The 12,077-nt window shown below is 49.5% G+C and overlaps 4 protein-coding genes and 1 non-coding gene across 5 annotated transcripts in view; 4 read left to right on the top strand and 1 right to left on the bottom strand.

Annotated features, from left to right (window-relative positions):
* The window catches only part of VTN00DRAFT_2008 (uncharacterized protein), a gene marked incomplete at both ends in the record, with an annotated part of 2,942 nt that extends 1,851 nt beyond the window's left edge, over window positions 1–1,091 (top strand). Inside the window, one exon of the mRNA XM_069428179.1 lies at window positions 246–1,091. Within this exon, the coding sequence (XP_069292710.1) occupies window positions 246–1,091 (846 nt within the window). The remainder of the gene's footprint in view (window positions 1–245) is intronic.
* A 1,053-nt stretch (window positions 1,092–2,144) lies between these two features.
* Window positions 2,145–5,090, top strand: VTN00DRAFT_2007 (uncharacterized protein; the record flags this gene model as incomplete). The annotated part of the gene is made up of 1 exon (XM_069428178.1): window positions 2,145–5,090. The coding sequence occupies one exon, from the start codon at window positions 2,145–2,147 to the stop codon at window positions 5,088–5,090; it is 2,946 nt and encodes a 981-aa protein (XP_069292709.1).
* A 318-nt stretch (window positions 5,091–5,408) lies between these two features.
* Window positions 5,409–7,243, bottom strand: VTN00DRAFT_2006 (uncharacterized protein; the record flags this gene model as incomplete). Its single annotated transcript, XM_069428177.1, has 10 exons — window positions 5,409–5,828; window positions 5,901–6,164; window positions 6,223–6,313; window positions 6,372–6,504; window positions 6,579–6,652; window positions 6,698–6,796; window positions 6,861–6,871; window positions 6,927–7,002; window positions 7,059–7,106; window positions 7,164–7,243. The coding sequence occupies 10 exons, from the start codon at window positions 7,241–7,243 to the stop codon at window positions 5,409–5,411; spliced, it is 1,296 nt and encodes a 431-aa protein (XP_069292708.1).
* Window positions 7,244–7,488: 245 nt separating this feature from the next.
* On the top strand, window positions 7,489–10,841 carry VTN00DRAFT_2005 (uncharacterized protein; the record flags this gene model as incomplete). Its single annotated transcript, XM_069428176.1, has 10 exons — window positions 7,489–7,519; window positions 7,577–7,717; window positions 7,775–7,909; window positions 7,972–8,390; window positions 8,456–8,608; window positions 8,670–9,291; window positions 9,347–9,607; window positions 9,675–10,135; window positions 10,196–10,753; window positions 10,827–10,841. The coding sequence occupies 10 exons, from the start codon at window positions 7,489–7,491 to the stop codon at window positions 10,839–10,841; spliced, it is 2,796 nt and encodes a 931-aa protein (XP_069292707.1).
* A 193-nt stretch (window positions 10,842–11,034) lies between these two features.
* On the top strand, window positions 11,035–11,152 carry VTN00DRAFT_t23. The gene has a single exon. It is a non-coding gene; the product is annotated as a tRNA-Leu (tRNA).
* The last annotated feature ends 925 nt before the right edge of the window (window positions 11,153–12,077 follow it).

The following is a 12,077-nucleotide window of genomic DNA, read 5'->3' as shown; positions in this document are numbered from 1 at the left end:
GATTAATAATAATAATAATAATAATAACCTGATGTCTCCCATCTTGACCATTATATCCGTGGCCGCACATGGATAGTTCCAACCTTCGGCCAGAACTTTGTGAGGAAACGCCTCGGTGGTGAGGACAGTAATTTCGAATACACGGCGGAAGAAATTGAAGAGTGGAAGCGGAACCCGGAAGCCTACTTGCAGTATCGCAAGGCCCTAGAGGAGGATACACAGGGTATTTTTTCGCTGACTCACAGGGTTCAGCTCTGCAAAACACCGTCCGTCCTATTTACGAGGATATTATGAAGGCTAGGTTAGCAAAGAGGCCTGATATGGCTAACCGTATCATTCCTCCTTTCCCGCCATTCAGCAAACGCCTGACACCGGGTCCTGGCTATCTGGAGGCCCTGACCGCAGATAATGTGAGTGTCTTCAACACCAGGATCTCTAAAGTCACTGCTACTGGCACCACCACCAGCGGCGAAGAGCATCGCCCTGTTGATGTTATTGTCTGCGCCACTGGGTTTGACACAAGCTTCATGGGCCGCTTCCCCATCCGCAGCCGCAAAGGTGTCACCCTGGAGGAGCAACGGCAATCCCAGCGTCGCCACGCAACCTATCTCAGCATGACTGCAGCGGACTTTCCCAATTTCTTCATGTGCATGGGTCCCAATTCCGCCGTGGGGAACGGCAGTCTGGTCATCCTGATAGAGCGATATGTCGAGTACGCAGCGCAGTGCATGGCAAAAATGCAGACTGGGAACATCCGCACCATGGCTCCTCGCCCAGAGGCCGTTGACAACTTCACAAGGTATTGTCACAACTTCTTCAAACGCACCGTCTACTCGGAGGAATGTTCTAGCTGGTATAAGACAATCTTCCCTGCCAGATCAGAGGATGAGGAGCCTGTGGCAGAGGTTTCTGGCCTCTGGCCGGGAAGTTCGTTACATGGTGCGAAGGTGCTCGAAAAGCCGCGCTGGGAAGACTTCAAGTACACTAATGTCGATGGAAACCCATTTAGATGGAACGGGTATGGGTGGGTCAAAGGTGATCGTGAGGCTTTGAACGGCTTCGACTCGGGGAATCCAGCGTTGTCGTACTAACTCGATGGACAGCACTTTGTGCACGATGCGCTGCGGGCTGTCAATGAAACATAGGTTTCAGGGGTTTCCAGGAATATTGGAAATATTGATACCTTACGAGAATAAGTGATCTTATAGGCTTAATAGGCTATGGGTGGAATATATCGATCTATATTGCACGGGGTTCGAAGATCCTCGGGTTGTGCGAGGAAGTCGAGTTCCTCGCTTCAGATTAATAGTCGGGCCGGGCGAAAATCCCTGCTTCCTACAAGAGGTGACCTTTGACATTTGAGTTTGGATGTGCAATATCATATTCTCAAGAAATTTAATCAAAAAAAAAATTATCACATGGCGTTTTTCAAATCGAAAACTGCGGAATCTGAGGTACAAAATCGAAAGTTGAGCTATATATGAACCGACGTCCGACTTTGCTCTAAGTGTAGATTAGTGTATATACCTCCATATGTAACGATTTTTGCTTCGGATCTGGCTATCCTAAGATTCAGTTGGATTAAAGACAATGATCTAGAATCTAGTAAACAACGCTGTGGATAATCATGGCTTGGATTTTGCCGCTCTTCTACTGGTACCGTAATTAATAATAGCAGCCGTGGCCGGCGGGCCGAGGTGCGTGTCGATAACAGCGGTTGCGGGAGTCCGAAGAGTCGCCACCGCGCGTAGGCTCTAATGCCACACGGAAAGACCAACCCCACCACATTTTGAAATTTCTGGTATCGATAAAGGAATTGTCAGCGGGGTGCAACGCGCTATCGTCAGCACTTCTCTGCTGGCTTTCCCTACACGGAAACAGAGAGCTTCCTCCTGTATTTATTTCTCTCGCTCGCGTGTGCGATGTGTCTATGAATCCAATCCATTAGTCTTTCGACTGATCATACCCCGCGTTGCTGAAGAGACAAGAAAGAAACCAGCGTCGAAAAATTTGGCGCCATTTATCAAGACGTCCCGCATATATGTCGTCATAAACAAACGTCTCATTTCTTGCTGCTTGAACTTTGTGATATTCACTTTTCAGATACTTTTTTTTCTCTTCTGATTGAGGATTTAGTTTAAAAGATGGCGGAAACTACGAGCTCTGCGCTCCCCGAGACTTTGGATACCTTATATGACGACTCGTCGCTCAGGGGGCGGTATGATCCCGTCCGTCTCACTGCTGCAGGATCGCTATCGGTTCTCCAGCTCCCACTGGCAAAGGAAGTCTTTGGCCATGATGTTCAGGACAACGAGGCGCTTGCTCGCGTGGGGAGTGGCGGGACATCTTATACCGACTTTGTGACTGAGAGAACGAAGTCTTTATTTCTGACTCAGCACTATGAATTGACACCTACTCAGCTGCGCTCGCAGCTGCTGCATATTGGACTTGCAGCGCTCTTTGTCTTCTTGCAATCCAATGTCACAGGACCGCCGCTGGCTTTCAACTCTGCCGAGGTCGTTATCCCCTCGACATTGAGGAAGGATGCAAAAGACCTCAACGCCCTCCGGAACAAGATGATCCGAGACTTATCAGTCGATGGAGAGGCAGCATATCAACTGACTCCAAACGTTGAGCTTTTCTGTGTTGCTAAGGCATTACTGGTGGATGCGGGTGTCCTATGTGCAGATGGTCCGCTGGTGGCGAGGACTGCAAGGATGAGAATCAACTTTCTTCACCAGAAGATGCTGTCTGAAGTTACTGGGACTCTGCAAGATATCGTCTACAGTGACCTGGAAGAGCTTGCGAAGGCTCTTCTTGGCGGCCAGGAGGCCTCCCCGACTTCCACAGCGGAGGAAAGAGCGAGATTCCTGCTTGAACGTGCAGCGATACACACGCATCATGACTTCGATGCCAAAGCTAGGGCGGACCTTGAGCAGGCTGCCACGGAGAGAGGGTTTGAGTTTGCGTTGACAGGAAAGCTTGGGAAGAGGACCAAGTTCCAGGAGCGGGATATCAGCCAGTTGGTGGTTTTGGCGAGAAGTGCTGACCAGGACGCATCAGGAGAAAGTGCAACTACTACGGGAGAAGGTGATAGTAAGGCGAAGCCACTGGCACCAAAGAATCTGGATCTCAATGATGATACCCTTCTTGAGTCTATCGCGTTCGCCAAGGAAGACGATCAGCAGAAGATGGAAAAGTCGATGACTATCCAGGATGAATCCTCTCTACCGCCTGCTTTAGCGTCTATTGACCCCTCAAATCAGCCAATGCTCAACCCTCTCGACTCCAGCATTCTTCTTGCTCTCGCATCAGCAATCACCAACACCTCTCCCGAGCATGGGTTGACGCGAGAAGAAACTCTCCCATATGCCACCCGTGTGCTTGAGGGTGGCAGCTCCAATTGGCAGATCTATACCCAGGCCCTGTTGGTTCGAAGTCGCATTGAAGGGTACAAGTCTCGGACGGTGGAGAGAGGCGTTCTGCAGATGCAAGCCCTTGTTGACCAAGTTATAGCTGATACTGCATCAGCTGATTCCTCCGAAACCGCTGACCAGCCTACCACTTTCCTCCCTAAACCAGAACAGTCCGAATCAGCACCAGCGGCTGAAAGGTTGGAGTATATATGGACGTTAAACTTCTCCACGCGCTGGAGTCTCGAAGCAGAATTGGCTTCTCGATGGGCCAACCTAGGAGGATTGCGAACAGCTCTCGAAATCTACGAGCGCCTCCAGATGTGGGCCGAAGTTGCTCTGTGCTACGCTGCCACCGACAGGGAAGATAAAGCCAAGTTGATTGTCCGGAGACAGCTATACGAACCCACAAACAAAGATGTTGAGGATGAGAATGAGAAATTTGAAGGTCCAGAGCTTTCGCCTCTTCCTGCAAACGCTCCGAGACTGTTCTGCATCCTCGGTGATATCGACAAGGACCCAGCGATGTATGAACGCGCTTGGGAAGTCTCGAACAACCGATATGCCCGTGCTCAGCGTTCTCTTGCCCGTCATTATCTGACTACGAAACCACCGAATCTCGAGAAGGCCGAAGAGGCGTACCGCAGGAGTCTGCGGATAAACCGTCTCAACCACGGTGCATGGTTCGCTCTTGGCTGTGTGCAGCTCGAGCTTGAGAAGTGGGAAGACGCTATCGAGTCATTCACTCGCACTATCCAGCTCGAGGAATCAGACGCTGAAGCATGGAGCAACCTTGCCGCCGCTCTGCTTCGAATTTCATCCTCTAAACCTACCCATATTACCTCGGAAGCCATTCCTTCTTCTAAAGCGGACGACGAGGACTCAGATTCCGAGACAAAGCCAGAAGAAGATCCTTACAAGCACAAACGTGATGCACTTGCAGCTCTCCACCGCGCCGCACGCCTCAAGCACACCGACCACCGCATATGGGACAATCTCCTTACAGTGGGCGCTTCAATTCCCGCGCCGTACACTCCCTTCAAAGACATCATCTACGCTCAGAGACGGGTCATCGAAATTCTTGGCCCTAAGAAGGGCGAGAAATGCATTGACATCCCGATTCTCACGATGCTGGTCGACTTCGTGGTCACGAACTATCAATACGAGGATCTTTTCACTTCCACCGCCACTGAAGGAGATGCCTCTCACGAGCGCCATCTCCGCAGCGGTACGATCCCCGGACAACTGATCTCCCTCTTCGATGACTGCATTGTGCCGTTGATCACACACACTGCTCCTCTCTGGCTTCTCGTTGCCCGTATCGAGCAATTCCGACAGCGGCCTTCCAAGGCTTTCGAGGCCCACGAGAAGGCGTGGCGCGCCGTCGTCGCCATCTCGACGCAGGGCGCATTCCAGATGGGCGACGAGAAGAAGTGGATGGACGTCGTGCGCGCGACGGAACGTCTGGTTCGGGATGGATATGCGAAGTACGGGCCCATGGAGAAGGAAGGGCAGGACGGGATGCCAGAGGGTGAGGGCGAGCTTGTCGCAAAAGACTGGAGGTTCAAGGCCCGGAGCGCCGTGCGAGGCATCATGGGCAAGGGCAAAGAGTTCTGGGAAGACACTGAGGGATGGGATCGGTTGAAGGAGTTGGCTTCAGAGGTTAGCGGGTCTTAGCGAGAGGATAAGGACGAACTGCTTGAACATAACATAGCCCGTGGCTTTAGGTGTGGATAGATATGGTACATCTGATTTTCTTTTTCTGATCTCTGTCTGTCTTCTGTCTTCTAAATATATCATCGCTAGTTCTGCGTCAGGTTTTGTGTGAGTGATAGGGTAGAATGAGAGGGTAGGAGTTGCGGGGTTCTTGCTATATGTGTAGAGCCTCTGGATCTGCTCGTTTATGTATAGGCCGTAAGCGACTGGTCAGGGTGGTCATACCAGCTAGGTATAAGGCTAGAGGTTACTATCCCGTACATTATGTTTCTTAAAGACTCATCTCTCCTCTACCTTCCTCTTTAGCATCCCGCAGAAACTCTCGAACAGCACCGAATCCGTTCCCTTCAACCACCTTATCAGAACCTCCACATCTTTCTCCACAGCCTTCTGCTTCAGCTGAATCTTGAACCCCAGAGCCGCGCTATCCTCACTTATTTTCTCCTTTTCGGCATCGGTATTCCCCTTTTGCTGTTGCTGTCTCTTCCTACGCGCCTGACGAGACCAGACATTTTCCATTGCGAATCCGACACCCGTAGCCATGGCATGATGCCACACCCATTTTATTGGAAGCGAGTGCAACTCAGCGTCGATCTTGTGGCCGATTGCGTCAATTGACGCGTTGGAGATGTGGAATGAGACTTCCGAGGGGAATGGGAGCAAGTGTTTCGGGAATCCGGATATACCGCGAGCCACGTCCTGTTGATCTTCGTTAGTACGGCTTTACTATTGTCACCTGCTTGGCTGGAAGGTGTCAGATAGGAAACATACCGTTGTTGGGCGTAAATCCCCCCATGACCACGCCACGGCCCATCGTCTTGTTTTCGTCCCTTGGACGAACTCCGTCACAGCGTAATTGTTGTTTTTGCGCTCTATCAGCTTCTCTACTATCACAGAGACGCTGCTGAGCTTTCCCAACATGGTCGTAAACCATTGGACCCTGGTCTGGAGTTGGAGGCTCTCCTCGATCATCCGGGACACGAAGGCAATTTCGCCGCCTGGGGTGACCATCTCTACCTCTGCGCCTGTGCATGCCTGTATATCTGTGAGTTTCATTGCCAAAAGATTACTTGGTCTGAAGTGCGATACATACTGAAAACGGAGGCCTTGCCTTCGCTTCTGCCGACGCAACCATTTCATCCTGGGATTCGTAAAATGGTGGATTGCACATAGTAAAATCCAGTCTATGCTTCTGCTTAGCCTAACGAACTCTGCGACATTGTACTTTTTGCTACTCCATACCTTTCAAGAGAAATCTTAGTGTCTAATGGGATTAGAGGATCACTAGGCTCGGTCTTGATCACTCTGATCCGCGATTCAAGACCATTTTTCAATACGTTGTTCTGTGCGAATTGGATGTTTTTGTCATCGATATCTGTTTCCACATTTGTGAGTATCTTTTCTTTTAATAAGAAGTATATCTCATCGGTAAATAACAAGTCTGCTTACCTGTTGCCACGAATTTCCATCGTGGTTGCGAAGCACATCCCAGGAGTGGGTATATACTGCAGCAGCCGGTTCCTCTATAGAAGTTAGCAAAAAGAAAATAAGGACTTTGAAGCACTTACATATCAAGGCCAACAACTTCTCGACCAGGATCATACTGATCGCTATATTTGGTTCCCGTGGTATCTATAAGGTCTTGCAACCAAAGGATATAGTTAAGTCTGTTGAATATGTTAGGCTTCTCCCGAGGCATATAGTCCGTATTAGTATTCACGAAGGGCACACCTGTTTGGCACCTGCAAAGAGTGAGTTCAGATTTTCCTTGAGCTTAGAAACAGAGGAAGATCGTACCGGCGGGCATAGTCTGTCCTCTGGCAGGTCCACTTTCAGGCCAAAGTCTCGTTGTAGGAGGCTTATAGTAAGTTGCCTTTTCACACCTGTGAGCAAATAAATGTCCACATGTGTTGAGGGGCTCGGTCGTACCGGACTGCACTTGGATTGCTGAAGTCCAGTTGTCCATTTTGCCTGACGCTTTATGAGGTTAGAAAGTCGTGCCATAAGGAATAAGTCGCTGCATGGGGTACTCACTATTTCGCAAAATCAGGGGACTGGAGGGCAAGAGCGGTAAAATCTACCTCTTCCCTGTAAATATTTCGAGCAGATTTCATTGCTGTTGCTCTGTTTCATTGACCCGACAGTCTTGGTCGTTTGGTTTGTTGTGGCCCGGATGGAAATGCCGTTGATGTTGCCAGAATGTGGGGCCTCAAAAATCGGATAAAGGCAGTGAACAATGCAGCGATGAAAGCGTACAATCTCACAGCCAAGTCTTACAGTATCTGTAGGGTGCTTCAGATGCCCACTCCTAGGGTATGGGAACAAGCTTGTGCTGCAACAGAAATGGTGGATAACAACAATGAGTCTTAGAACGTATGCATACCTCCACGGTGGGTCTTCCCGCGAGCTTCCACTGGCAGGATGAGAAAGGAAAACCTATCAGACAGCCGGTGGCGGGCTGGTTCTCGAGAAGCTCCAGGAGAACGAGAAAGCTGGAGGAAAGGCGGAGGTCTCCGCTTCAGACGCCGCGGGTGCGACAGGTCGCAACGATGATGTCATGCCGTGCGTCTCTACAGCGCGGCCATCAGGTCAATGGTCACAGACGAGCTTTCATCGCCAGACAGAAATAAATTGACGTCTTCAAGTGCTTTTGGAGGGCTTTAGAACTGCCTATGATGCGCTCTTTTATCCTTCAGAAAAAACAATGCACATTCCACCCAAGATCAAGGATAAGCTCGAGCGTAAGTTCAAGCGTATTGGCGATGCTTTGAAAAGGAAAGGTACTTCAGAAAACAAACGCCGTTTTCGTCTATCCTCTGATCCAGACTAACCTTCTACGCAGCTCAGACTCGTGTGCCAGTTTCCCGTCTGCGTAAAGTGAAAATAGAAGCGATCCACTTGAAGCATAAGATCGGCAAGTTCCAGAACATCATCAACCCTAACCATCGCCACGATGAGCCCCATGAACAGGCAGCCGACAGGAAGAGGACTGCAATTGCAGAATCTCACCGTTTCCAGTCCTTCGCTCCTGAACGTGAGGGGAACAAGATAAAGTTGTACGTTGATGGGCGTGATTACTTCTGGGCAGTCTCCGTGGCGCTTGATCGGGCCAAAGAGACCATCTATATTGCAGATTGGTGGCTGTCTCCGGAACTATTTTTGCGGCGACCACCATACTTCAACCAGGAATGGAGAATAGACCAGGTGCTAAAACGAAGAGCGGAAGCTGGTGTTAAGATCTATGTGGTCGTATATAAAGAGGTTGGTCAAAGCACACTGATTGCCGTGCATTTCCAGCAATTGACCGGTCATGGTCATGAACACAGGTCACGCAAGCGCTTGCATGCAATTCGGCCCATACAAAACATGTCCTGAACAGTCTTATTCCAGGAGGAAAACCAGGCCATGATAATATCCAAGTACTCCGGCATCCTGACCATAATATCTTTGAAAATGCCGGAGACATGACGTTTTACTGGGTAAGCTTGATATCCTTCCACGGTCTGGAATTTGATAAACTAAATTTTTACGTGTTTGAAGGCACACCACGAAAAAATCATCGTCATTGACTATGCGATAGCCTTCATTGGCGGTCTCGACTTATGTTTCGGAAGATGGGACACACACCAGCATGCCCTGGCAGACGTACACCCATCTGGTGTACAGAATGAAATATTCCCAGGACAGGACTTTAACAACAACCGCATCATGGATTTCAAAAGCGTTGAAGACTGGCAGAACAACGAACTCAGCAAGGCCGAACATGGCAGAATGCCATGGCACGATGTCTCCCTTGCCGTGATCGGAGACTGTGTCTACGACATCGCAGAACACTTCGTCCTCCGGTGGAACCTCGTGAAACGGGATAAGTATAAGCGCGTCGAACACATCAATTGGCTCATGCTCGAGGGTCGTACAGGCGAAAATGAAGACATCATCTCTGTGCAACGGCCAATGTACCCATGCGGGGAGTACGTTCAGCATCCAGTTTCGCCGTTAAGCACCAAGCCTCGAGGAATGCAAGGCTCGGTGTATGCACAAGTTGTGCGTAGCAGTAGCGACTGGAGTAGCGGGATTCTAGTTGAGCATAGCATTCAGAACGCCCATGCGGATATCATCCGCAATGCTGAACATTTCGTCTACATCGAGAGCCAATTCTTCAGTAAATACATCTCTTCATCCTCAGATGTGGACTGCCTCCTAACCATGATATACAGTTACGGCTACTGGAGATGGTCAGTCCCCGATTCACAATCAGATTGGCCGTGCCATTGTCGATGCCTGCGTCCGGGCAGACAAGGAGGGAAGGAGGTTCCGAGTAATCATTGTTATTCCGGCCATCCCTGGGTTTGCTGGGGACCTCCGCCAGGATGCGGCCACTGGCACCCGAGCGATTATGGACTACCAGTACAAGTCGATTTGTCGTGGTGAAAATTCGATCTTCGGCCAGATCGCTGCTGAGGGTGCGGATCCCAGAAGTAGGTAGAAAAGAAAATGACGTCCTTATCTTGTATTCTTGACCTGAGAAGCTGACCATTAAACCAGAATATGTATTCTTGTTTAACCTCCGTGTCTATGACCGCATCAACAAGACACCAGCTTTGATCGATCAGGAGATGAAATCGGGCGTGCCATACCAGGACATTCAGCGTGCTGGGGCAGAGCGGATCATGGGCGAAGGAATACATCCTGCAATTGGGAAGGATGCTGATAGGCACGAAAAGAGCTACAGCATTAAAGATGATTCGGAGCAGCGACGTATTGGTCAGTTGCGAAGGTTCGAAGCACGGCGAGAGCAAGCTGGTCTGCAAGACAAGGTGACAAGCAGGGACACGATCTCACAGGACGCCATGCTCAACGGTGGTAAAGGCACTGAGGAGCCTTGGGAGGGTGACCCTGAACAGGAGAAAGAAAACTTCGTGCAGGAGGAGCTGTACGTCCACGCGAAAGTGTGTATCGTGGATGACAGAATCGTCATCTGCGGGAGCGCGAATATCAATGACAGGGTATGTCACGATAAAATCCACTTACGCTGGTTTCTTCTTCTTCTTCTAAACCTGGAACAGTCACAACTAGGTTCCCATGACAGTGAGCTTTCCATCGTCATGGAAGATCGAGACCTCATCGACAGCGCGATGGACGGCAACCCCTACAAAGCAGGACGACTTGTCACCACGCTCCGACGCAAACTCTGGCGGGAGCACCTCGGTCTACTTCCGGCCCAAGACACCGATGCTTCCAACGACCCAAACACCCAGCCGCCCGATGACAGCGCAGAAGATACCTTCCTCCAAGACCCTGAGAACGAGATCGTCAAGGACCCTCTGGGCGACGAGCTCTGGGACACCTGGACCCGACAGGCGACCACGAACACAGAGATCTACCGATTTCTGTTCCGCGCTGATCCAGATGACAACATCAGGACGTGGGCGGAATACGATTCCTTCACGCCGCGGTCCAACGTCGCCAGGCAGGGGCATCTCCACGATCCGGCCTCGCTGCCCGTGAGCGAGGTGCGGGAGAAACTCGACCAGATCAGGGGGCATCTCGTCTGGATGCCGCTTGATTTCTTGAAGGACGTAAATATGGCAGAGCCGGGGTTGGCCGTGAATCAGTGGACAGAGGTAGGTTGGATCTGTTGGATTATTCACTGGACCATGACGAGGTATATATAGCTAACGTCTGCCCACCCAACAGAGTATTTATACCTGAAATCGACGACGACCAGTACATACCCAATAGTTTCCATATACAGTACAAAATAATCTTTCTGTTGCATTCTAGCTAATAGACAGCCAATAGATATATCTAATAATAAATACAATTGCGGCCTCTTACCTAGCCTGCGGTTATTCCTTGTGCCTTCATTCAAAAAATTATATATGGGCCACTACACATCAACACAGGCAAGATGGCCGAGTTGGTCCAAGGCGTCAGGTTAAGGTATCTAAACCTTAATACTTGCGGTTCGCAAGTTTCCTGATCTTCGTAAGGGGGCGTGGGTTCGAATCCCACTCTTGTCATGTGATTTATCCTTTTTTTTTCCTTTTCCCCTCCCTTCCCGTTTCCTCTCTGCCGGGTGAACTTTTTGCCACCATTAGCTCCTTTTAGGATCGGCGAGGCCGAATAATGATATTATTACTACTATTATTATTATCATGTGCATGTTATAGCAGTAGAATCTGGTCAATCATGTACCGGCACGGTTAACGTAATCAACCACCGAGCGGGCCACCCGACACGCGACGCGATATAGTCAACAAATTCAAATCAAGATGTCAGCACCGCAAAGTGATCAAGATAGCTCTAAAGAAGGCAGATTTCTTCTGGCAAACTAGAGCCTATCAAAATGGTCAATTTTCTAGTATTAGAGCTGCTGCTAAAGCATATGATGTGTCAAAATCTACCTTGACTGCCCGTCTTCGCGGCCGCGCTTCGCGTGCAAATTCAGCACCAAATTGCCAAAAACTCACATCTATTGAAGAATCTACCCTTGTGGAATGGATATTATCCATGGATAAACGTGGTATGCCACCTCATGCTGCCACTGTACAGAAGATGGCCAATCTACTACTAGCTGAGCGATCAAAATCAGCATCTATACCAACCACTATTGGCAGGAACTGGGTACAATGATTTATTAAACGCCATGAGGAACTTCAATCAAAATATAACCGCAAATATGATTATCAACAGGCTCAATGTGAAGATCCAAAGATCATCCATGAATGGTTTCAACGTGTGCGAGATATTATTCAACAATATGGTGTGGTTGATCAAGATATCTATAACTTCGATGAGACTGGCTTTCAAATGGGTGTGATATCAACTGCCAAAGTTATCACTGGCTCAGATCAATCTAGCCGTGCCAGATCTATACAGCCTGGAAATCGCGAATGGGTGACTGTCATTGAATCAATCAATTCATCTGGATCGGCCTTACCTCTC

The sequence above is a fragment of the Thermoascus crustaceus genome (genome assembly GCF_041956765.1).
Source record: "Thermoascus crustaceus strain CBS 181.67 unplaced genomic scaffold VTN00scaffold_1, whole genome shotgun sequence".
NCBI lineage: Eukaryota > Fungi > Ascomycota > Eurotiomycetes > Eurotiales > Thermoascaceae > Thermoascus > Thermoascus crustaceus.
Note: the sequence above shows the minus strand (reverse complement) of the source record. Positions and strands in the feature narration are given on the sequence as shown.